The 24,121-nt window shown below is 45.5% G+C and overlaps 1 protein-coding gene across 3 annotated transcripts in view; it reads left to right on the forward strand.

The window, feature by feature from the left end:
* LOC119389486 (mediator of RNA polymerase II transcription subunit 13-like) overlaps positions 1-24,121 on the forward strand; it is a 121,860-nt gene that overhangs the window by 56,643 nt on the left and 41,096 nt on the right. For 2 of the 3 annotated variants that reach the window (XM_037656773.2, XM_037656774.2), the window contains exons 9-17: positions 2,272-2,571; positions 5,731-6,108; positions 6,678-6,820; positions 10,681-10,999; positions 19,181-19,450; positions 20,402-20,498; positions 21,987-22,156; positions 22,619-23,010; positions 23,262-23,550. In XM_037656773.2, coding sequence (XP_037512701.1) covers positions 2,272-2,571; positions 5,731-6,108; positions 6,678-6,820; positions 10,681-10,999; positions 19,181-19,450; positions 20,402-20,498; positions 21,987-22,156; positions 22,619-23,010; positions 23,262-23,550 — 2,358 coding nt within the window. The remainder of the gene's footprint in view (positions 1-2,271; positions 2,572-5,730; positions 6,109-6,677; positions 6,821-10,680; positions 11,000-19,180; positions 19,451-20,401; positions 20,499-21,986; positions 22,157-22,618; positions 23,011-23,261; positions 23,551-24,121) is intronic. The other variant, XM_037656775.2, reaches the window with a different exon arrangement.

Here is a 24,121-nt window from a genome sequence, read left to right on the forward strand (position 1 = left end):
TTTCAAGCTCCGCTACGGTCGAACTTAGCCAAGACACAGTCAACGTCCAATTGGAAGTGATCCCTAAATTTTCAATATGCTTCACCTCATCACACCCCCGTATTGCGGCAAAGCTGCCTTTCAAGCTCCGCTACGGTCGAACTTAGCCAAGACACAGTCAACGTCCAATTGGAAGTGGTCCCTAAATTTTCAATATGCTTCACCTCATCACACCCCCGTATTGCGGCAAAGCTGCCTTACAAGATCCGCTTCGGTTGCCAAATGTATTAACTCAAGAAAACGCTGGTTCCAACATGGAGATGAAAGATGCGGCAGAGGTGGGGGCTCAATTAATGCTGTTTTGGATCTGCAATTTGGGCAGGAAGTCCGAAAAATCGGACGCCGAAGCTTTTTAGCATCCAAAATTTCAGATGTTCTTATATATCGACGTCTACAAGGCAGATTTGGAACTCCGGACTTGAAGGGAGCACACCCTTGTCCTCCACATCAGTTGGGCTTCCACAAAAGTTGAAAGAGGAGGAGAGGCTGAGGAAATGGCATCTTTGCCTATCTCGTGTAAAGTGTTGTCGGCAACTTTGGTTGCACCAAATCATGTACATAAATACAATTCAGCCTCTACATTGCCTCATTCTTGATAAGACAACTATGAAACACCACCCCACCAGTGCTTCAACAACCTAGCGAAAAGAAACACTTTCATGTTGCGATCTCATAAGAATATGCTTAGGAATCCTCTCCAACTTTTTTTTCTGCAATTTTGCTTCGAAGTATTTGAGAAACTTTCTAGAAATATTCGAAAAATATTCGATTCGATTCGCACTCGCACTTCAATATTTGAATTCGCTTCGCACCCAAAATTTTGCTATTCGCACAGCTCTAGTTATAACACAAATCAGCTGGTTTGGGGCACTGGATTTGAGAAAAGAAGCAAATTGAGGGAAGGAATTCTTATGTAGGGCCAACCCATTTCACACCTGGTGGCAAGGATGAGTGCTATGAGGCATTTGAGGAATCAAGTGAACAGTGTCTACCGTAAAGACCAGAATATAGGTCAACCCCCTCACTTCGAACAACTGAAAATCTGAAGAAAAAGGTGCATGGAACAGCCAAAGTACCAAAAAACATAATTACCGTGGAATTTCAAATGGTGCAACATGGTTGTTTACTCGCATGTTCCACATGGCAGAAAGCCATAAGGTGGGCTCGAGCATTATCTTCATAAAACGTCGCAACCATCTTGTCAGTTCTAATTTGGATGTGCTCTTAAAGTCACCGGTAGCAATCGTGACACGAGCGCAGCTCCCGGATAAACTCTGCAACCTTTGTCTCCCCTTCTATGTATGCTGTTGTCTGGCAGAGAAACAAAGTTTTCTTCTGATTGCTGCATGTCGTGATGTAATCCTTCAGTAGCAAATGCTTCTGTGGTGCACTCAATCTGCCTGCCGATCATAGCCATACGTGCCACTGTAACCAGAGCTGCCGGCATCGCGGGAAGCAACAGAAAAGAGTATCCGGCAAGATGGAGCAGCAAGAACACCCATGCAAAGACAGAATTTCAGTTATTGTTTGCAACTTACAGCTCTTGCTCGCATTCGCCTGCACAAGCATCCCAACGCATTTTCACACAGTGCAGATACCAGACCCAGTGTGATACCAGATTTCTATGTGCATTCGCGAACTCGATCGTTGTTTTCTTGAACGCTATGGTGAACTGTTGTCAGCCACCGTTCGAGAACAAAAGAGCAGCTCAGAGCCCAAATAGATTCTCTAGACAACAGCAAAAGTGCTAAATGAGGCCGCCCATGACACAATGCCGGTAGTGAACAAAGCACTGCCGATGATTGTGATGGCGATGGAGGTGGTTGACTTCAGTTGCCCATGATGGCCAGACTCCCGAAGTTTTCCTGCCAGTGACTGGTATATAAGAGAGGGGTTGACTTTTTATTGTGGTTTTCTTTAAAAAAAAAAGACCAATATTTCGGTTTTTACAGTATTGCACACACTGGCATAGTTTTCCTCCACATATGTGGAGCAAGTGAACTGAGTAATCTGGAAGACAGAGGCACTGCAAGGTGAACGGATGCAGCCAGCTCGATTATCTTTGTGTTTTACACCATTTGAACGGCAAACCTTGTTAGAACTGCGCTTTGCAAAGTGATTGTGTTTGTTATGCATTGGTTCCACCACGAATTATTTACTGCTTTCACCAAATAGCTGGAAACACGCTCTCTCAACACGTTCTGCTGCGATGTTTTCCTCGTTCTCCACCAGGTGGATTATGAAGGGGCAGTGGCGCTGGTGTCTCGAGTGGCCAGTGGAGGCCTTCCCCAGCTGTCTCATCAGCCAGCAGTGGGAGGGCCTCCGCCTTCGGTGGGGTCGTGCTCTCACCCAGGCACGCCACTGCTGCTGAGTGAAGGGCCGGCCTCGCAGGCGTCTCAAGCAGACCCCGCCATGCCCACGTTGTCCCCGCACCCACCGCCGAGAGACGAGCCACGACCTTCTCCGGCACCTGGTGCAAGCCCTGCACCCCCCGGAGCCGAGTCGGCTAAGGAAAGGCAGCCTGGGGAACAGGTAGGGTTATAGTTGTATTCTTTTTTGTACATGGCTCACGATAAGTTTAGAGACTTTGGGGGCAATGCTAAATCTCAGATCTTTTGGACAAGAGGCGGCAGAAATCGCGTGTATTTCTTGTTTAAAAAGAAATTACACAATCGGCGGGCCCAACAGCTTCACCTTGGTGATTTTCTTCTTGTGGGGCAAGTGCACGCAGGCTTTGACAGTCGCATCTTTGCTTACACAGCTTACACCTAGTGCAATGGCAGTTGACGCTACTTGAAACTAGAGCTGTGCGAATAGCAAAATTTTCGGTGCGAAGCGAATTCGAATATTGAAGTGTGAGTGCGAATCAAATAGAATATTTTTCGAATATTTCTCGAATATTTCTAGGATATTTTTCGAATACTTCGAAGTGAAATTGCAGAAAAAAAGTTAAAGAGGATTCCTAAGCATATTGTTATGAGATAACAACACAAAAGTATTTCATTTCGCTAGGTTGAAGCACTGGCAGGGTGGTGTTTCATAGTTGTCTTATCAAGAATGAGGCAATGTAGAGGCCGAATTGCGTTTACATACATGATTTGGCGCAACCAAAGTGTTGCCGTCAACACTTTACATGTGATAGGCAAAGATGCCATTTCCTCAGCCTCTCCTCCTCTTTCAACTTCTGTGGAAGCCCAACTGATGTGGCGGACAAGGGTGTGCTCTCTTCAAGTCCGGAGTTCTAAATCTTCCTTGTAGACGTCGATATATAAGAACATCTGAAATTTTGGATGCTAAAAAGCTTTGGCGTCCAATTTTTCGGACTTCCTGCCCAAATGTCAGGCCCAAAACAGCATTAATTGAGCCCCCAGCTCTGCCACATCTTTCATCTCGACGTTGGAACCAGCGTTTTCTTGAGTTAATACATTTGCCACCATAGCAGAGCTTGAAAGGCAGCTTAGCCGCAATACCGGGGTGTGATGAGGTGAAGCATATTCAAAAATCTAGGGACCATTTTCAATCGGACGTTGACCGTCTCTTGGCAAAGTTCGACCGTGGTGGAGCGTGAAAGGCAGCTTTGCCGCAATACCGGGGTGTGATTAGGTGAAGCATATTGAAAATCTAGGGACCATTTCCAATCGGACGTTGAGTGTCTCTTGGCAAAGTTCGACCGTAATGGAGCTTGAAAGGCAGCTTTGCCGCAATACCGGGGTGTGATGAGGTGAAGCATATCGAAAATCTAGGGACCACTACCAATTGGACGTTGACTGTGTCTTAGCAAAGTTCGACCGTAACGGAGCTTGAAAGGCAGCTTTGCCGCAATGCCGTAATGTGATGAGGTGAAGCATATTGAAAATCTGAAGGGGTCACTTTCAATCGGACGTTGACTGTATTTGTTTTTGGGAAGTTCGAATAGTTCGAATAGTAAAATTCCAGTGCGAATTGAATCGAATAGCAAACACTATTCGAAAAATATTCGAAATTTCGAATATTCGCACACCCCTACTTGAAACTAAAACTCTTAATGAAACTTTGCGAGTGACTGCACATATTCTGGCCCCAGTTTGGTGCAGTGTGAGGCTTGACCTGCGTCAGGTTACAAGGCCAGTTTGTGTTACGAACGTGCCTGTGAGCATGCTATAACACGGCCAATTTGCAGTTGCAAAATCTACCTGTTATGTTCAAAACACGTGAAAAAATTGTCTTTAGAAAGCTTTAACACCTAATGTAATTGAGAGTTTTTGGTGATAATCATAGGCTGTGGAAATCTGTGTATGCACAAAGCAAATTTGCCGGATCACTAATCTGTCGCAGAGCATGGGACGTCAAAAAATCGGGGGATGTGTAACCAGAGTTCCACTGTACATATTACAGTCACTGACCGTTTATTCGGACGCCGAAAATTCGGACATGCTCGTTTATTCGGACGCCTTCGCGGCACCACCACTCGTCCCATTGAACTAATGTAAACTCGTGACCGAACATTCGGACGCCGCACAGTCCGCTGTTAGATTTTTCGGACTCCAGCTGGCTGATCGAGTGCGACGTTGAACGCCATGACAAGCTGTCAGCAATGTTTACAATATTTTTGCTAGGTTGCCAGCACTAAAATGGTTGCACTGGCTATAACTGAAATCGTGCCAGTGTCAAAAATCCACGCAGAAATTACCGATCTCGAAGGCTATGTTTGATGGCTACATGTAACGATTGCCTTTTGCCATTAGCCAGTGAAGTATCCATTGAACGCATGATTGAACAGCTACCACGGCCAAACAGCAGGCCAAGCCAAGCCAAGATTGGGATCGGCTCGGTGCGGCGTTTGAGGTGAATGACAGCACGTACGAGTACGACGCGGATCCTAATTCGGACAAAGAGAGCACGACAACAGAAGCGCTGCAACATCAACTAGCCCAACGTCGTTTCCTTTTGGCATGTGGGGGTTTGCGTTCTCAGATGTTTCTGTGGCTAGGCCTGATCTGCATCCCGTGCTTTTTGTCCTGCTCGTGCGAGGCCTGATCTGCTGAAATTGCTCCGACGCTGCCCGTTTCATGTGCGCTGTCGGAACTAAAGAAACGCGGCAACTACAAGGCCCTGACGATGGCGAAAAAGACGGCGATTATTCACCAGGTGGAAGTTGCTTGGGAGTTTTCGCCGAGTTGGACGATGAGATCATTTGTCAGCTACTCGAACCAGCACATGTGGACAGTGACTGCCGTGATGACGCACCTCCCACACCACAGCCATCAAATGCGGATTTAGCGTAGGCCATTGCAGTGCTATTGCCGACCATCAGGGGTGGCCAAACATTGGCTCAAATACAGGCCGACTTGGTCGCGCGTAAGCGTACATGTGTACAGACGTGCACTGACAAGTTTATTCCGCCCGCTGGGCCAATAAAAGTGCTTTTTTCTGGTGAATCCTTTTTTTCGGACTCCCGATTATTCGGACTTTTCGGCGGTTCCCGCCAAGTCCGAATAAACGGTCGGCGACTGAATTTGCATATCTTTAGTTCATCCAAGCATCAAAAGTCCTTTCCTCATAATGCTCTGCAACAAGCAGGAATTTTTGACTGCTTGTATGAGTAGAACACTTCTACTAGCTGGTTTGGTAACCATCATCTCGCTTCTGTGTCCATCGCACATATGGTAACCACACAGTTCATAGTTAAGTGACACCGTGATGCTTTTGCAGCTGCTTTCACCATCATCCTTGCTGGAAGTGAAACCACCCCTGGAAGCACCACCATCCTGCTCACCGGGAGGCACATCCCATCCCTGGGGTGGCCCTGGTTCAGTTCCATCCTCGTCTGTGGCTACCCCGCTGGCATCCACTGCAGTCCATGCTCCGCCATCAGTGGGCATGGAAGAAATGCCGGGCACTCCCCTGGCAGCTCCTGGTGGTCCGGCTTCTCTGCCACCAGGCACGCCTGTTGGGGGACCACCCGGGACCCCCGCTCCTCAGCTGCAGGCTCCCCCAACTACGCCTGGACCTCCTGTAACACAGCAGCAGCAGCAGCAGCAGCAGCAGCAGCAGCAGCAGCAACCGCAGCAATCGCAGCAGCAGCAGCAGGTAGCTACACTAATCTGTATATCTCACACTGACCCCATTTCTGGGCACACCTGACGGTGTCACATGAATTTCTGTGATGTATAATTTATGTAACAACTCCTCAGCACTTTTGAAAGTATGCAGGCAGCTTTGGTTTTGGGCTACGTTGATGTGGGTGAGATGTGCAGTTGTGCATGAGCACACCTAGAGTTTGTCAGGAGAAGTGGTGTTCTGGGGCTGGAGTCAGTGGATTACTGTAATAAGTTACAACACCACTTGGTGCACCACTGCCATTGTATGCCAAGCATTGTGTGCACACAAGAACAATAATTTAGGCTACTTTACTGTACCATCTCCCACTCTCTCTCTCTCTCTCTCTCTCCTTTTTTATTTATTGTTATTATTATTATTATTATTATTTTTTTTTTTTTGAGGAGCTGGAGGTTATCAAAAGTTGTCTTTGAAATTGTCTTGAGGTCTGGCGATTCGAAACCGTCATTGTCATGTCCTACAAGGGTCAGACTATAACAAACCTGAGTGTACTAGTTGAGCCAGCCCAGTGTCATTAACAGTGCAACTGTTTGTTTCAGCCTGTGCAACAGCAACAACACCAAGGCTTGAAACGGCCGTGCCTTCCTGCTGTTCCTCATGAGGCTCTTCTGGAAGCAGAGGCCTCCATGCCGTTAGGAAGCTGCCTGCTGTATGATTACACCACTGTTTACCAACCTGCATGGTCAGTGCTTCATGCGATTCTTTTTTTTTCTTTTGTCATTTACTAAATATCGCATTGGCTGCAGAGTAGGAAGTATGCCCCAGCCGTATACCGTGTATAGTTGTGGAGTTACACTTCACAGCTGTTGATGAAGTGTGTCATCTCTCAAACCTAATGACTTTTTGACGAATGTGTAAGGTTGGCCCACTCCAGGCCACATGGGGTGACAGCTCAAACAAGGTGTATGTGTCTTGCTTGTAATTTTCTTTACATATATAAGCACCATATAAACTCTTGTAAGGGACAAACCTTTTGTTTTTAACATTTGAGTGAGAATTCTATGGGTGTGGCCCCTGCACGAGTGTTTTTTTCTTGTGTTTAAAAACTCTATTTCATTGCATAACGATGGCACCACTGAATTTCGTCGTCTCAATTTGTATTGTTTCCTTTTTCTTTACTGCGAAATGAAATCACCCACAAAATAAAGCACCTCACTTGCTAGGTGCTTCACTTTCTTTTCTATCCCCCCTTTCACAAAATGTACTTTGTGCCACAGTCAAGCATACCTAAGGAATTTAACAAGCGGAAAGGCGTCCTGTTTCCGGGACAAAGATAAAAAATGATCAAAAGGGAAATGATTCAGAGAAAGAAGTAGGCTACCATAAAAATCAGAGTATAGGTCAACTTTTTTTTTTAGAAAACAGCCCTAAAAAGTCTATCCCCATCTTATACACCGGTCATTGGCAGAAAAACTTCTCAAGTCTGGCCACTATGGGCAACTGAAGTCAACCGCTGCCATCGCAATCGTCGGTGTCGCTTTGTTTACTACCAGCCCTGTGCCGTGGGCGGTCTCATTTCGCGCTTTTGTTATTGTCTTGTGAATCTCCTTGGGCTCCGAAGTGCTTTTTTCTTCTTCTTGACCAGTGGCCAACGACAGTTCACTGTAGCGTTTAAGAAAACAGTGTTCAAGTTCGTGAAGGCACGAAGAAATCTGGCCTGAAGTGTGTGAAAGGTGTCGCGCGAACAGGAGTGGGAGCTGTGAGTCACAAACGATAACTGAAAGTTTACCGTATTTACTCGCGTAATTCTCGCACCACCCACATTGCCCAACAAAAATACAACTCTTTTTTTTTTTCCCCGAGTAATTATTGCACCCCCAAAATTGCAGCAGCAAATGTGTCGTCTGGCTCTTCCAGCCACTGATGATAGCGCACGACAGCTTAGCGTCATCTCTTAAACATCATGCATACTGTAAACACACGGAGCCCTAATCCAATCCAAGCCAAGCCACAAGTGGGAAGTTCGCCTTACGGTGTGGTCTGTGTTGCGTCCGTTCTGTCCGCAGTTCTGTGGCTGCGTGGCTTACATTATGGGTCGATACAGAAGTTACACGACTGGTTTCAAATTGAAAGTGATTGAGCCGAAACTGGAAAATGGCTACAGGGCCGAGCGCAGGCACTTCGGGGTCGACGAGTTTTGTGTCCGCTACTGGCGATGGCGAGCAGCTGAAAGCTCCTGACAAGACGTGCAGGGCCTTCCATGGGCCTAAATCTGGAAAAGATCTTCTTTATTTGCTTAACTAGTGGCTCCAGCTTTAGTGTCTGCAAATAAATCTTGCTTGGTGTTGAACTGGTGGTTTTATTGTTAAGGTAAGTCTGGTATTGGTACTTCACAAAGCTTGTAGTTGGTAGTGTGAGGAGCCCGATTTGCGGCCGCTTCGTTTTCTTTTTCTTTAGCATGCTGTACCTTTTCGTGGAAAACTTTCCACGCGTATGTCTCGCACCCCCCAATTTTCAACCGATTTTCCGGGAAAAAAAAGTGTGAGGATTATGTGAGTAAATACGGTATCTTTGCACGGGTGTTCTCACTGTTCCAATCTCGCCTGATACTGTTTCTTTGTTGCTTCCTGCGATGCCGGCAGCTCTGGTTACAGCGGCACATATGGTTATGATCAGTGGACAGATCGAGTGCACCACAGAAGCATTTGCTGCTGGCGGACGCTGAAGGATCACGTCACGACACCCAGCGATCAGAAGAAAACTTTGTTTTGGTGCCGTACCGCAGCGTATCTAGAGCGGGAGACGAAAGTTGTACAGTTTAACCGGGAGCCGCGCTCGCGTCGTGATTGCTACTGGGGACCTCAAAGTGCATCCAAATTAATGTCAAGACGGTTCTGACTTTTTACAAAGATAATGCTTGAGCCGATCTTTTGGCTTTCTGCCATGTGGAACTTACATGTAAACACCCGTGTAAATAAATGGCATTTTCACTGTGCATCATTTGAAATTGCGTTTGTTTCACGGTAAAAACGCCTTCTGATACTTTGGTCGTTCCATGTATTCTTTTTTTTTTTTTTTTTCAATTTTCAGTAGTTAGAAGTGGGGGGTTCAACTTTTATACCGTTCCGACCTATGTTCCGGTTTTTATGGTACTCTCCTATGGGAGAGCTATATGCACATGTATGTTGAGATGCCTTGCTTGACAAAAGTAGTAAACGATTTAGAGGTTAAGTACCAACTCACTCAATAGAAGTCCTTTTAGAGCATCATGCAGTTCCGCTTACTAACAATATCTCGAACATTGACACCAGGAAATTGTATGAAATGGGAATGTATCAAGAAGGTTCTACTGTGCTACTGCACAGCAGTGCTAAAAAAAAAAATTTAACTCCTTCACATGACAGGGTACATACGACAAGCGCAGACTCGCACTGTTTATTGCATTATAATTCTGTAGTTTGTGTTATTCTTGGTTTGTCTATAGATTGTATTAGAAATTTTTTATCTTTGATTTCATCTGAAGTAGTTGGTGCTGATCTAAGGATTATATATTTATGGATAACCTCATTACTTCATGCACTGCTCTTAAATTCACCAGTCATGCGATTTCTAAACAGAGTAAGGCCTAATTAAGGTGTTTCGTTTTAATCCATGCTTAAAGCCTATGGGATGTGCAACTAGCACATTTTCGTATACAGTAGAATCTCGGTGATACGAACCCGGCTGATACGAATTTGTGAAATTTCCCAGCCGAATTTTATTGTGTCTAATGGGCCAAAGTTCGGATGTTACTAACATTTTTCCGTGTCTCGACGGGTCATACGAACTTGGGTACCGAAACCATCGAGTGACGGAAGACAGCAACGTGCTCTGGACGCTCCAGAAGTCCCAGAGTTGGGGAAGTGATAACACACAGTCAGAACTGTGGTTATCACTTGCCCCATCTGCTGTGTGTGAAACCGCGGTCGTTATCGACGCAATCATGCATGGCACATGGCGACGACGAAAATTCTAAAGTACACACACATCCAACGCTCACCAAGTCAAAGCAATGCTGCTTGCTGCAACCGCTGCGGACAAAACTGCGGTAGATGCGATTATGACCATAGCAGCAACACAATTCAGAGGGCACTTGCGCGTCCAGTGCACATGGATTTAAAATGGAACTGCCGTTTGCTACAACCGCTGCACACGAAACCGGGGTCACTACCGATGCTACCATTGATAGCGACTATGCAGCTCCAAAGGTATGCGGCTTGAACACGGTGGTAGAGTAAGGAAATGGGCACGCGTGGTATCCCACAACGCGCGCATTTGCGGCAGCCGTCGTCCCTTGGTGGTCCTTTTGGATGTGTCAGAAAGACATACGTGAGTTTTTTCGATGGAAATAGATGTTTTGTGTGCACATCATGGTTTGAAAATGGATTTCGCTAGTTTTCTGGTGATACGAAAATTCCGGTGATATGGATATTCTCCCTCCCCTTGCTTGAGATTTGTATCACCGAGGTTCTACTGTAGTCATGTCTTACTGCATAGGCTTATTTCTTTATAACATTGTGTCAGTTTCTTTCCCTGACCAAGGTGTTTTTCTCAACCTGACAGGGACGTGCCCCCATCCAAACGACCGCTTATGGGTGCACCTCGGAGATCGAGCCCAAACGATGCATGGAGGCTGTCTCTGCCCTGCCGGCAGCCAGAACCAAGTGGCGATTGCCTGGCTGCTGCCTCTGCCAATCAGATGGGGGAAGCCGGCTCCACTCCCGGTGCATCAAGTGCGAGGGACCCATATGAGTTTCATGACGAGGCAGAAGAAGACCCTGCCGCTACTACTGCCACCGCAGCTGCCACTCCCGGTAACCAACCAGCTGCTACCCAGCAGGGTGGAACACCCAACCAGGCCGCTACTCCTGTTGTAGTCAAGGTGAGTGGCACAGCCATGTGCATACGGTCATATTGCTTTGTAGTGAAGGACACACGCAAGACAATATACTTTCGTGAACAGTAGGCTTGTGCGAATAGTAAATTTTAGTTTCAAAGTGAATTCGAAGCGAATAGTGATTTGGTAAAATAACTTTGAATCGAATTCGAATTGTATATACAGTTGAACCCCTTTATAAGAGACACTGATATAAGAAACACGTGGGGTATAAAAGACACCAGTGTGCTACATGAAAGTAAGGGTTGATAGGAAGATGCATAACTTAGTACCCTGCTTATAAGAGACACCTCATATAACAGGCAAGAATTTCTCCCCCATGCGTGCCTCTTATAGAGGGGTTCAACTGTATCCTATATTATAAAGGAAAATGAGCATATTTGTCGTGACCCAACTAACCTGCGCAATATTTTTTTTTTTAACTTAAAACAAGGCGTGTGCATATGTCATTCTTTTTTATTCAAAGGAAGTGGAAGTGCCTTTGATTAGTAGCAGGATTTGACAGGTAGAATGCGAGTGATAACCTGTAATATATGTTACACTTTAAAATTTACTACACTTAGAGCATATAAGCCGGTATAACAAGCTTTTAAGCTTAAAAAATGATGAATTGATGTGAGGGCAATACAGTAAAAGCTCGTTAATTCGACACCCGTTAATTCGGAAATTTAGATAATTCAGACGGCTCTAGTGGTCCCGGCCAAAGTGCATGTTAATCTATGGGACCAAACCTTCGTTAATTTGTCAGAATTCGGCTCTGCACAGCCTAATTCGGACAAATGCTGACAGCTGCCGCTACACAAAAGTGTGGTAAAGCAGTGGGGCACCACTGGAGTGAAACCGAAACCTGAGTGGCATCGCCATCGTGATCAACTAGTGGGGGCGATCGCAGCGTCACCGAACGTCGGCGTCTTCTTTCTTCGCTTCACTGCGCCTTCGGCGCCATTTTCTCTTGTGTTGTGTCGGCACCGTCTCTTCTTGCGGAGTTCTTTTTTTTTTTTTTTTTTTCCGTTGTGACCGTGTTAGCATGTGATGCCTGAGCATGATGCCGTAGCTGACGACGGCATCGACGAGGTGTCATCCGAGTCCACTGACGATAACTGCCCGACCTTCGATGCTGTCCTTCCCACTGATATGACCCTTCAGGACTACATCGCGATTGATGATTGTGTCTCCACGACTGGTCTCCTGACCAACCAAAAAATTATTAATGATGTCGCGACCTCATCGCACCTCACGGGAAGGCTTGGAGGTGCTTTTGATATAAGAGGACGTGTGCCTGAGCACTTCCGACAGTTTGCGTGCCGTTGGCCATTTGGAAGAGTTAAGAAAAATTGTAATGTCCGCCGGAATGTGCGCGAAAACGCAGGCGGCCATTACAAAATACTTCAGCAAATAAAGGTATGCTTCTCCAACTTGATTTTCAAGTTGTTTTTCCTGTTAATTCGTTAATTCGGCATTCAGTTAATTCGGACATTTTTTCCGGTCCCGTGAAATCCGGATTAACGAGCTTTTATTGTATGTTCATTTAACCTTGAAGTGGGGCTTCGCGGCAGTGTGTATTTTTTCTGGAGAGGCGTATTCACGGTATAGCAACCCTCAACTGCTTTGAAACCACCTTTACAGGGGGGTTACATGTGGACTAATATTATACACCGATTCGTTCATTTCGAATACTTTGAAATTTCTAATAATATAAATTCGAATTGAAGCAAATTCGAATACAGTAATATTCGTTCGAATGTTCAAAGTGCTCTAATATTCTCACAAGCCTAGTGAACAGCCATGTCCATTTCACACTGTTATTGGCAACGATAGTTCTACATTTCTTATACTATCTATTTTTGTTACAGTAAAACCTCATTAATTCAGATTTCACGGGACCGGAAAAGATGTCCGAATTAATTGAATTCTGATTTACTGAAGGTATCGAGAAGCAGTGGCATAGGGGGGGGGGGGGCACACTGGGCCCGTGCCCCCCCCCCCCCCCCCCCCGAAATTTCTTTTTTCTATTGCATACTGAGCCCAAAATGACACTTGACCACATCTGCCTGCCCGGCCTCCACTACAAATCAAGGAGTTGGCCCCCGCGCCCCCGAAAAAAATTTTTGCCTACGCCCCTGTCGAGAAGACAATAAAGACTTGTCTATTACATCAACACACTTTCATTTTCTTGATGAATGCGGGAATTGTGTACTTATTTTGTACAACAGCAACGTAAAAGTCGCAATTTTTATCAACCTGTGACTTCTTTCACATTGCTACCGTGGCGCAAGACCCCCGTGTCTTGGTTATCCTGAAACCTCCGTTAGTTCTGGCTTTCCTGTCGTTACTGTATGTTTCGCAAGGATGACGATAGCAATGCGGACTGCGCCGCGTTGTTTCGGTTGGCCGCAAGCATCGTTTTCGCTCTTTTGCGCAGCACATTTGTGGCGCTTCGCACGCAGTGCACTCCCAGGATCGTCCAAATTAACCGAGTTGCGGCCAGATATGATCTAATGAACGAGGGTTTGACGCCATTAAATAGTTTGTATGCTGGCCAGAACTGGAGAAAACGTCCGAATTATCTGATTTTCCGAGTTATCGAGGGTTATCAAGCTTTTACTGTATATTAGAGCTCAACTCTGTTGGGTAGCAGATTTTTCATAGGCATTGCTGCTACATGTTTTCTCAAGACAGCACATATACAGGAACTTCATTAATTATGACTGACCATAAACAGCTGAAACATGTGTGCACTGGACATGACACACATGATCCCAAGCTGCATATTTTCCGTGCGGTAAATTGAATATTTCACCCGCAAAGAAGCTTTGAGGGTGAAAGGTAACATGCACATATGCCTCCGTTGCACACATTTGTTGGAACGTCCACAACCAGTACGAAGTCGCGTGCACACGCTGTCAGACCAGTCATGAAATGTCAGTGACCACGGTTGCACTGTTCTTCGTCCAGTGCAAAGCGCTACCTATCACTGGAATGAAGGAGAGAAGATTACTAGGGGTGTGCGAATATTCGAAATTTCGAATATTTTTCGAATAGTGTTTGCTATTCGATTCGATTCGCACTGAAATTTTACTATTCGAACTATTCGAACTTCCCAAAGACAAATGCAGTCAACGTCCGGTTGAAAGTGATCCCTTCAGATTTTCAGTATGCTTCACCTCATTACACTCTCGTATTGCGGCAAAGCTGCCTTTCAAGCTCAGTTACGGTCGAATTTAGCCAAAAGACAAAGTCCGGTTGGAAATGGTCCCTAGATTTTCAATATGCTTCACCTCATCACACCCCCGCATTGCGGCAAAGCTGCCTTTCAAGCTCCGTTACGGTCGAACTTGGGCAAGAGACGGTCAACGTCTGATTGGAAGTGGTCCCTAGATTTTCAATATGCTTCACCTCCTCACACCCCCGTATTGCGGCAAAGCTGCCTTTCAAGGTCCGTTATGGTCTAACTTAGCCAAGAGACAGTCAACATCCGTTTGGAAGTGGTCCCTAGATTTTCAATATGCTTCACCTCATCACACCCCCGTATTGCGGCAAAGCTGCCTTTCAAGCTCCGCTACGGTCGCAAATGTATCAACTCAAGAAAACGCTGCTTCCAACATGGAGATGAAAGACGTGGCAGAGTTGGGGGCTCAATTAATGCTGTTTTGGACCTGAAATTTGGGCAGGAAGTCCGAAAAATCGGACGCCGAATCTTTTTAGCATCCAAAATTTCAGATGTTCTTATATATCGACGTCTACGAGGCAGATTTGGAACTCCAGACTTGAAGTGAGAACACCCTTGTCCGCCACATCAGTTGGCCTTCCACAGAAGTTGAAAGAGGAGGAGAGGCTGAGGAAATGGCATCTCTGCCTATCACGTGTAAAGTGTTGTCGGCAACACTTTGGTTGCACCAGATCATGTACATAAATACAATTCGGCCTCTACATTGCCTCACTCTTGATAAGAAAGACAACTATGAAATATGACCCCACCAGCGCTTCATCAACCTAGCGAAAAGAAACACTCATGTTGCGATCTCACAAGAACATACTTAGGGATTCTCTGCAACTTTTTCTGTAATTTCACTTCGAATTATTCAAAAAATGTTTGAGAAATATTCGAAAATTATTTGAAATTATTCGATTCGATTCGCACTCAATCTTTATTATTCGAATTCGCTTCGCACCCAAAATTTTGCTATTCGCACAGCTCTAAGATTACCTTTTTTAAGGGCTCGTTTTTCTTTGTTAGACACAATATTAATGAGAGCTAACAGACAATAATGCCAGGGAAAGTATAGGGGATGTTATTTGTAGTAATTGGTATGTAAATGTGAAGAAAATAAAGCGGACGAAAAGATAACTTGCCACCGGCAGGGACCGACAGCAGGGACATCACTGGAAGTGTGTCGAGAAGCAAAATGCAAAGAACATTTTAAAAAGTGATGGAGCTTATCACATCAACATGACGTGCTCTCTCTCCTCCGCCACTTGAGACAATGGAAGGGAGCTTCGCCACTTGCAGACAATAGCTGCAACAAAAGGGTAGAGTGTCGGCTGTAGCTGTGATGTTTGCCTTCTGAGGAATGGTAAGGGACAGTTCTTCTAACGTTTCCAATAAGGAACTGACTTAAAAAATTACTTCGGTAAAGTGCTCTCCAGATGATACCTCATAATTAGGGCTCTGTGTTTTCGGAGTTTTTCTTGAAATGCGAAGCGTGTTTCGTGGAGTGTTTTTTTTTTTTTAAAGGAAATTTGGCGGTTACGGAGTTCATTTTTCTTAAATTCCCAATTCTTCGAAGTTCGGAGTTTAATTTTGCATTATTTTCAATACTCTAATACAGTAATACCTCGTTAACTCGAAGTAGTAAAAAGTAAAAACCAGAAAAAATTTCGAGATAAGCAGATTTTCGAGATAAGCAAAGTTGGGCAAATTCCATTGAGAAGTTCAGTTCTAGCTAGAAACGTTATTTCTACTGACCAGTTTCTTAACAGGAGCGCCTAACTGGCTCTTTGTAAAGGTTTTGAAGAAAAATAATGACATACCATCGCTATTAACCAGCTGTGTTTTTCGGCACTGCCTTTTTATTTAGTGCAGAGAGACCGACTAAGGCTGGTCTGCCTCTCAGTAACACTTGTACCTAGCAAAGCTTTCTCGAGTTGCTTAACACGTCGCATGTGCCGATCATCCGCGCCGCTGCACTCAAATTTATTTCGCATCAAGCGAAGCATGTTTCTTGTTTCGGCGGATGTCGTCACCCCTCGAGTAGCTGCGTCGACGCTGCCACGATCACTGTGCGTGACGCCACATTGTTTGGTTTAAAAAATGGTCAAACCAGCCGATGTCGCAGGCTAGATCAGTTTAGCCCACCGCTAAGTCCAGACAATTGGCCTTATCTGTCAATGTGACTGGAATGGGCTCCTCTTGCACGATGCCACACATTCAGTGCAGTTTTGACGTCCAGAAACTTCGAACTGACTGAACTGAACTTTATTTGGTCCTGAGAGCCTCGAATCCGTTTCTTTGATTAGGGCTACCTTTCTTTGCAGCATCAGTGACTTGCTTTGCTTTGGTGGCGTTATCCTCACCACATCGCATGGCCGACGAAAAAATCCGCGCGACATACCTTGCGTAAATAAAATGCCGAAATCGCATCTCTGACGGTAAACAAAACGTGTACGACCCGAGCTATTATGCAGGGTCTGCTTATGTGCACGTCTATAGCGTCACATGACGTGACACAGGGTTGCTCGACAAAGTTGGTATGCCGCTAGGTTCCGACTTTACTTTCGGGAACAGTGTTCACTTCGTCGTAAATGCGGCAGCCTCGCGCGAACCTTGTGAAACGCATGACATTTTGCCGCTAGTATTTTGTGAAACGGTTCGGCGGCGAAGTTTTGGTTCCATTCTCAGTCGAGATTTCGAGATAACCGAAAGTGGGCACGGAAATACTTCGAGATAAAGGGCAATAAATATATTGCACCTATGGGAAATTGTTCGGTACCGCGGAAAACTTCGACTTAGCCGATTTTTCGAGATATGCGAGTTCGAGTTAACGAGGTATTACTGTATCTTAGATGAAATGATATCTGAACACGAAAGCATCAGAACACACCAAGCGTATTTTAGTTGTCTGGAAGGTTTGAACGCACAAACACATATACACACAAGCACAAACACTCTAATGCAAAGCACTACGCTTGTGCATATTACAACCTTGAAGCATGTGGTAATAGAAGCAAGCATATTTATGAGGTCCGTATATTCGATGTCGGCTGGCTTGCCCAAGTGCCGTGAGGGAACCATATGTCAAGATGTTGTCTGGCGCTCCCGAGAGTTCTATATACATTGACATCTCTCACTCCGTGCATGACAAAACCTTTGTTAAATGCAGGGTTGCCACTGACTTTCGACTAAATGTCGCTGAACGACGAGCAAAAAGTCGCCAAAAAAGTCGCCATTCTATAGATATGTGCGGCATACTTATAGTAATAAAAATTTCCACTCATGTATAGCCCCACAGAATACAGTACCATCCTAGACCCTTAAATTATATCGACGTTTCTCAATGCCAGTCGTATCGTCCGCTTCACCATGGGAGTACATGGTGCTGCTTCTCGGAGTATCCGCAAGATGTGCGTGGTGGCGCAAAGGTGAATGAATGAAACGCTCATGATATACTTTCATCTCTATCCGACCGTTTCAAAGGTAAAAGTGTGGTAAACCTTGGGCGAAAACTGTGAAATCATTGTTTGTAGACAGCTTTACGTACCCTTCTATGACTTAAAAGGATTAAAAGGTTTATTGAAGGTAACGCGACAGAATTCTTACAGGAACCGATCATTAGTGAGTCTTACACATTTTCAGTGTGAACTAATATGATACCGGACACCACCGACCCTTTCTTATAGTCACTTATATCTACACGCGTCAGTCCGATGCGTTATTAATGAACAGGTAGATAAGGTAAAATGTTATATAACAATTGTTTTCATTGCACACGCTCATCGAGAACAGTGGAAAATGCCTCAATAAATATTTTTTATTGCACAAATAGCCGCGTATCCGCCTCTCTTCGCTATTCCAAAACAGTCTTTACGAGCTGAATTGGGGGAACTGAAACAGTGAATAAGTCGCCAACCTATTCAGAACAGTTGGAGCTCTGGCGGAACAAATGGTCGGAAGACGCGGCCAACCCGTCGTCTAGCCCCTTCATAAGCGAAACTTTAGAGAAGCTTAAGGCACCTAAAGCCTTTAAACTTATAATAAAACACTGCCGCCTCACGGTATGCAAGGTAGTCCGCTGACTTACATGTTGCTAGCATGTCGCTAGGGGCCGCTGCAGTACCTCCTGCATCTAGATGAATTGAGGAGATACACATGAGTTACAGGACGGACATACCGAATGCCGCGTAATGTGCACGTTCTACTCGTGGGTCTAAAACCATGAAAAATACTGAGAATGTTGCCGCTCATTCATTGGGAAGACACTGAGCTTAGCATGCATAAAGTAGTGGTGACCTAAGCCAAAAATCGCCAAAAATTCGCCGTGTCGCCATTCACAATTTTAGGTCGCCACAAGCCTCTCAAATTCGCCAATTTGGCGAAAAGTAGCCACCATTGGCAACCCTGGTTAAATGTGTGATTGGCTTGGTCTAGGAGATACTGCTGACGTGAGGGAAAGTTTATATCGGCCAGACCAGCCAAGGTATCAATGACAGCTTAGAACATGCCCTTTCAATAAAGTACGGAACACGGTCACATGGGTCATTAAAATCGGAGTTTATCGGATAAATCCGAATTGCCAAAAAGTTGTACCGGCGAGTGTTTATCGGAATTTTTTGAATTTATCCGAAAACATAGAGCCCTACATATAACAACAGTATTGAAAGTTGGGCTAGTTGGTACGGCAGCATGTTGGTGTACAGCGCGAGGAACGACGAAGACCGAAAGAACAGAAGGGACACGGACGAGCGCTGTACACCAACATCCTACATATAACTTCCTCTGAATAAACAAAACTTGTAGTGGGGCTTGGTGGGTGACCCTTTGAAGGTACTCTCACTTATCCTATGCAAACTGTATTCTGAAGCGCTGGTTTGTCACGGAACCTTCCGCAGCGCATTCGCAATTCTCCCTTTACGAAGCTCTTGTGGGGGTCTGTCTTTGTGTGGTCATAGGAGGAAGAAAAGGACAGTGTGCCCATGGAAATAGTGGGTGCAGAGCCAGCACTTTCATCCGTGGACTCTTCGGGTGTGGCGGGCATCCCTCATGGTGGCGGCATTGGAGAGCCCACCACTCCCGGATCTCAGGGGGACATGGCCCCGGGGGGCTCCCCTCCAACACCTCGACATCCAGGCTTCACCCGAGTCGAAGACCTCAAAGTGACAGAATGTGACCTGGAGAACATCTTTGACACCTCTTCTTCGGACGAGAGCAGCGATGACCCCGTAAGCGAGGCTTGCCCAAGTTTACGTGTTGCGCTGTTTGTGCTAGCAGTAAGAGTGCTAGTCTTGTGTGCCCTGGATTTTGTCTCAAACTTAGTACAGTTCTTTATTGGCTGTTGGACGCCTTTAATCGTTGTCAATATTGCAAATTATTGCATTCACACATTAAATAAGTAACCACTATTGAGCAAAACAACTTATATGCGGTGCACACAAATTCACTCTAACAGGAGTTTAGGAACTGTGAAAAGAAGGGGGGGAATGAATTCATTGCGTAGTGCCCCCCCCCCCCCCCCAAAAAAAAAAAAAAGCCAAAGCTGCATGGAAGCTGTATGATAGGAATTAAATACTTGTGCCAGCCACGTGAAGTGTACAGTACCTGTGTCATCATCTAGCCAGCCATAAAAAAACTGTGTGATGTGCTCATCTTGAAACTTGCACCAGACCCCTGTTTTAGGTGGACGTTACTTCTATCCATAGTCTAATGCAACATATTCAAGACACTGAACATCACTCATCCTGTGCCTTTTTCTCCTGTGTGCCTTCCGTTGTTTTGCGCTGATCATTAAGTATACCGTATTTACTCGAATCTAGGCCGGCCCCGATTCTAAGCCGACCCCCGAAATTCGCAAGACCAGAAAAGTAAAAAAACCTATTCATTGTACTCGAATCTAAGCCGACCCCCCCACTTTCGCACATCGTTTTTTCGAAAAAAGCATCGGCTTAGATTCGAGTAAATACGGTACATTCCAAATGTATTCTGCCAGCTGTAAGCTTCGAAATGCAGTGAATACTGTGGCTTACAGTGCGAGACTTTCCTACGGCTTTCTTTACTTGAAATATGTAGAGATGGGCACCACCAGGGAACTTGCAAAGTATCTTGTCAATTGCATGTCAGAAAATTACTTTCCACACGTACAAGATGGCAACATGCAGTGTTACATTTGCTGCCAGTTTCAGGCTCCATCTACACCAAGTTCCACAAAGCCTCCAGGCGCCTCAGACGAAGCCATCACAAAGTCTAAAAACAGCACCACAGCTGGCATTCTTGGTGAGTTACTGCAGTCTGCTACTGTTTTCTTGGTTCTCATGTAAGCACTGACCATGAAAAAAAGCTGTGGTATAAAAGCAAAAAGATTTCGCAGAATACGCTAGTTGAGATGTTTCTTTCTAGTGGTGTGCAAATATTGGAAGTTTCCGAATATCAAATCGAATAGGACACTATTCTATTCAAATAACCACCATTCGTAAGTGTTAATTTGTAAACATGAAACAGACTCGTAGTTTTTCTGCCGGAATGCAAGACGGGGGTCGAATTTATACAGTCAAATCTTGTTACAGCGAACCTCAGATTAACGATTTTTTCAGATTAACAACTATTTCAAGAATCCCCTTCCAAATGCCCGTTAGTTTAATGTAAAGATGTAATGTACAGTACTGCAAATTTCAGAATACTGAATGTTTCAGAATAACGTATCAGATTTTACCGCCCTTGCATCTCAGCAACACTTCAAAAATAATGAATAACGAATTACAAAAAGTTACTTGCTGCAGTAAAAACAATGCCCAGTTCGTACGTGCAACTGTCACCATCATCAGAATGCCCGCGTATTTCTCTATGCGCCTGCCCTATTCTAATGTGCAGCAGCCCTATCGCCATCACCATTGTCTGTACTTGTTTTCCACGTCAGGCTTCGCCTCATTGCTTTTGTTTTGTCGAGCAGCATTGTCTGCATGCTTGTTACACGGCTGTTTTCTCGCCTTTAGCTTTGTGATTGTATGTTCACGATGAGCTCCGGAAGCAGCATGAAAGGAATGCGGCGACAGTGAAAAATGCGACACGAGTGACCTGTGGGATGAAGTCGCCGGAGATTACTTGTGCATGCTTCATTAACGTTTGAACACTAGGCACAGTGCGATGACGAAGTATGCACGTCGGCTGAACTGATAAGATCCCTACCATTTGTCGTGATAAGGAAACGGCGACGAGGGCGACGACAAGAGCAAAGATGACGTTGAAACAGTGTGCGCGAGCCAACGCGAAGAATCTGTATCTAACGCTGATGCTTCGAAGTGCATGAGAAGGATGCGCACTCTGAAGAGTTCGTCTTGCAGCAGATGAGCTGCACCCATCAAGCAAAGATCACACTCTTCCTCAAACGTGCACTCGTTCTGTAATATTTCGTTTTTCTTTTTTTTTGGCGCTTATTAGAGAATAATGCGATCACGGATGTATACCCAGCACAGGTAGGCGACTTGTTTGGTTGCACTTACAATTTTTGCACGAATTTTTTATTTTTTCACTACGACTTTTCAAAATAACGAATGATTTTTAGCGGTCCCTTGAGATTCGTTGTATCGACATTTGACTGTACCTGGTACGCATCTTGGAAAATGATTGCAGCTGTGCAAATGTAGCTTGAGTATCTCTAATTGCAGTGTTCACGAGCTTCGAAACTGCACTTTGTTGTAGTTGCATATACAGGATGGGCTGCGGTGAGAGAAAGATGATAGTGACGCTGTTTGTATGAAAACGCAGGAGCGGCAGAGTTGACGCGCATGTTTCCCACACCACCATCGCTGGAGCACAATGCGGCCCCGTCTCCATCGTGCCCTGGCATTGGGACAGACCTGCTGCTGGGGGACTCTGGAGATCGGACATTGGACCCCTACGGCAACTGCGCAAGTCCCGGTTTTGATGGAGCTAAGGTTGGTTCCCCACACATATTGTGAGGGTGTGCTGTGGTTTGTGAGAGTGAGGGTGGGTTGTTGGTTATGAGATTGGGGACAGGGGGGAGAGACACTCAATACAAGTCTATCATGTAGTGGTAAACTTTGCAGGATTAATATTTGTTTCCCAGAATTCGTGGCACACTCCATATTTTGCGTTATAAACTTGGGCACACGTCATGTTGTACGACATCATGGAAATTGGGTGCGCAAGTACAGGCCAGAAGGTGTCACACAGTTACAGGGGGGGGTTGAGAGAATCATGTACAGGGATGATATTGCCTACTTACCCAACACTTTGTACACAGATGAAGCCCATAACACCGAGGGGACAGTCACAGCTATAGTGAGCCCAAAATAAAGAGATACGCAGTTCCAACAGTGAACCTTTTTTATATATACCCCAAATGTGACATTCGTTTTCTTTTTCTCACTTGCCAGGACTGGTCATACGTGTACAAGGCCCCCAAGGTTCAAACGTTCGTCAGCTCGCAGCGGTATGCCCCACTGGCTCAGCTTCCCAGTGCAGCACTGCCGCCTCTGCCTCCTCTTGAAGTTTCTTACAAGCCCTGCTGGCAGCAGCACACACAACAGCAAGCCCAGGCTCCTCCCCAGCCACCTCCCGGTCCCCGTCCACTTCCTCACTACCATCCGGCTGTACACCAACAGCAGCTGCAGCAGCAGCAACAGCAGCAGCAGCATCAACATGTGCCACCGTCTGTGCCCCCACACTTGGTGGGCAGCATGCATGGCTCTAACCCAGAGGCTGCCTTCCTCATGCGCATGGGTGGAGGAGGCCTGCACCATCCAGGACTCCTGGATCGCCACCCTAGGTAATGACCTTTCTATTTTGGCATGTGGTTTTTGCATTATGCGAGTGACCACTTCAGGCAGTCCGAAAAGATGCTGTGATATCAACAGAACAAACTTACAAGAAACCATTATCCTCGGTCTTATGTGTCTGCACAGTCCGCAACTAAACAGTCAGGGTGCACAATGTCATTTATTCATGGGGAACCTGGGACGCCAGTAGCAAGGACTAATTTTTCTTTACTAGCTCGCTAATGCGTACACTGCCACGCAGTCACCACCCGGGTATGGAAGAGCGGCCCTCCTACCCTGGCTCAGCTGCCATGATGGGCAGCCCTGGAGCAGCAATGGGCTACGAGATGGGCCAGGCACCCTATCAGGCAGCATTGATGGGAGGCTTCCCTGCTGGCAGAGGCCCCTGCTTAGGGGGTCCCCCCGAGCCTCCAACACCCGAAGCCGATTCCCTTCTTGTCAACCTCCTATTGTCAGACTCCCTGCTCGAGCTGTTCCGGGACCACAACTTTGCCAGCTGCACACTCTGTGTCTGCAACATGAACATCAAGGTGGGGAATACGAATCTCTCTCTCTCTCTCTTTTTTTTTTTATTCCTCCTTTCACTGCCTTTTCTGCTAATACACTAGCAGCTTAGTCATTTCTTACCTTGCATCGAATTTATGAATTTAGATTGAGCAAAGAATGAACAGCCAGAACTTCTAATAATCAGGTTCTTACGAATCATTAGTTCATAATCTGCTACTTTGCTCACTTGACTTTTTTTGTCTCTCGTACTTGGAAAGTGTCAAAAGGGTACTGCACTTTCACCATCCTCCTCCTAATCGACATATCACATCTTGACTGATTTAAATCTCAACAATTACTGAAGGAGACATATGATAGAAACAAGGCAGAATATAAGCTATGTACTACCAATGCTCGAATGAAAGAAAGCATGATCAGGGAGCTCTTCCCATTTGTTTTCTATAGCACTGAGTACTAACAGCAGGCCTTGCTGTGTACATGAAAATGAAGCAGATAATTAAATCTTCATGTAGTCCTTCTGCTTCACCTGTCCTTTGCACTATTACCTTATCTAACTGAAACATGGACCGACCGTGCTGTGTTAGCACTTTTCTA

The sequence above is a fragment of the Rhipicephalus sanguineus genome, chromosome 4, assembly GCF_013339695.2.
Source record: "Rhipicephalus sanguineus isolate Rsan-2018 chromosome 4, BIME_Rsan_1.4, whole genome shotgun sequence".
In the NCBI taxonomy this organism is placed as follows: domain Eukaryota; kingdom Metazoa; phylum Arthropoda; class Arachnida; order Ixodida; family Ixodidae; genus Rhipicephalus; species Rhipicephalus sanguineus.